This window comes from Octopus bimaculoides, chromosome 23, assembly GCF_001194135.2.
Source record: "Octopus bimaculoides isolate UCB-OBI-ISO-001 chromosome 23, ASM119413v2, whole genome shotgun sequence".
Lineage (NCBI taxonomy): Eukaryota > Metazoa > Mollusca > Cephalopoda > Octopoda > Octopodidae > Octopus > Octopus bimaculoides.
The window spans coordinates 7,587,292-7,588,046 of NC_069003.1; the positions used below are offsets into that span (position 1 = coordinate 7,587,292).

Here is a 755-nt window from a genome sequence, read left to right on the forward strand (position 1 = left end):
CACACACACACAAACACACATACATAAACAAACGGCTTCTTTCAGTTTCTGCCTATCAAACCCACTAACATTGGCCTGAGGCTATAATGGACGACACTTTCCCAAGGTGCCTTACAGTGGGACTGAACTCAGCACCACGTGGCTGAGAAGTAAACTTCTTACCACACTGCCATGCATGATGATGAAGGCTTTGGTTAACCCATGGCTATAGTAGAAGACATTTGCCCAAGGTACCTTGCAGTGGGACTGAACTCAGAACTGTGTGGTTGGGAAGCAACCTCCTTACCATGCAGCCACACCTGCACTTATACACATAAATCTATTCATAAAACACTACATTATAGGGATTTTCAGTGAATTAATGCAGCAGTGAAGGCTGCAAAAGATGAAACAATAAAATCACAAAAGGTCACAAAGTGTAAGAGGTTACTTCAAGGATTTTGCCTTTTGTAAAAGAAAAAAGAAAAAAAAAAAACGAAACAACAAGAATCTCTGATAAAACAAACATTCAAAGAAATATTTTCAAGTGCTTTCTTTACCTTTGTGACAACGTCTAATGAAGCAGTCTTTCGTACTAATATTAAATCCCTTGCATTCAGCACCTTTAGGCGAGCAGCTGCGAAATCTTCTTCGGTGGCCTTTGTTGCATGCTTTCGAGCAGCGTGACCAATCACTCCATGATGTCCAATGGCCATTAGTTTTGAGGGTCAATGCTAAAATATATATGTATTCATATATATATATATATATATATA

At 38.9% G+C, this 755-nt stretch overlaps 1 protein-coding gene across 4 annotated transcripts in view; it reads right to left on the reverse strand.

Moving 5' to 3' along the window:
- LOC106875447 (SCO-spondin) overlaps positions 1-755 on the reverse strand; it is a 56,219-nt gene that overhangs the window by 33,647 nt on the left and 21,817 nt on the right. For all 4 annotated transcript variants that reach the window (XM_052976047.1, XM_052976046.1, XM_014923599.1 and 1 more), the window contains exon 8: positions 540-713. In XM_052976047.1, coding sequence (XP_052832007.1) covers positions 540-713 — 174 coding nt within the window. The remainder of the gene's footprint in view (positions 1-539; positions 714-755) is intronic.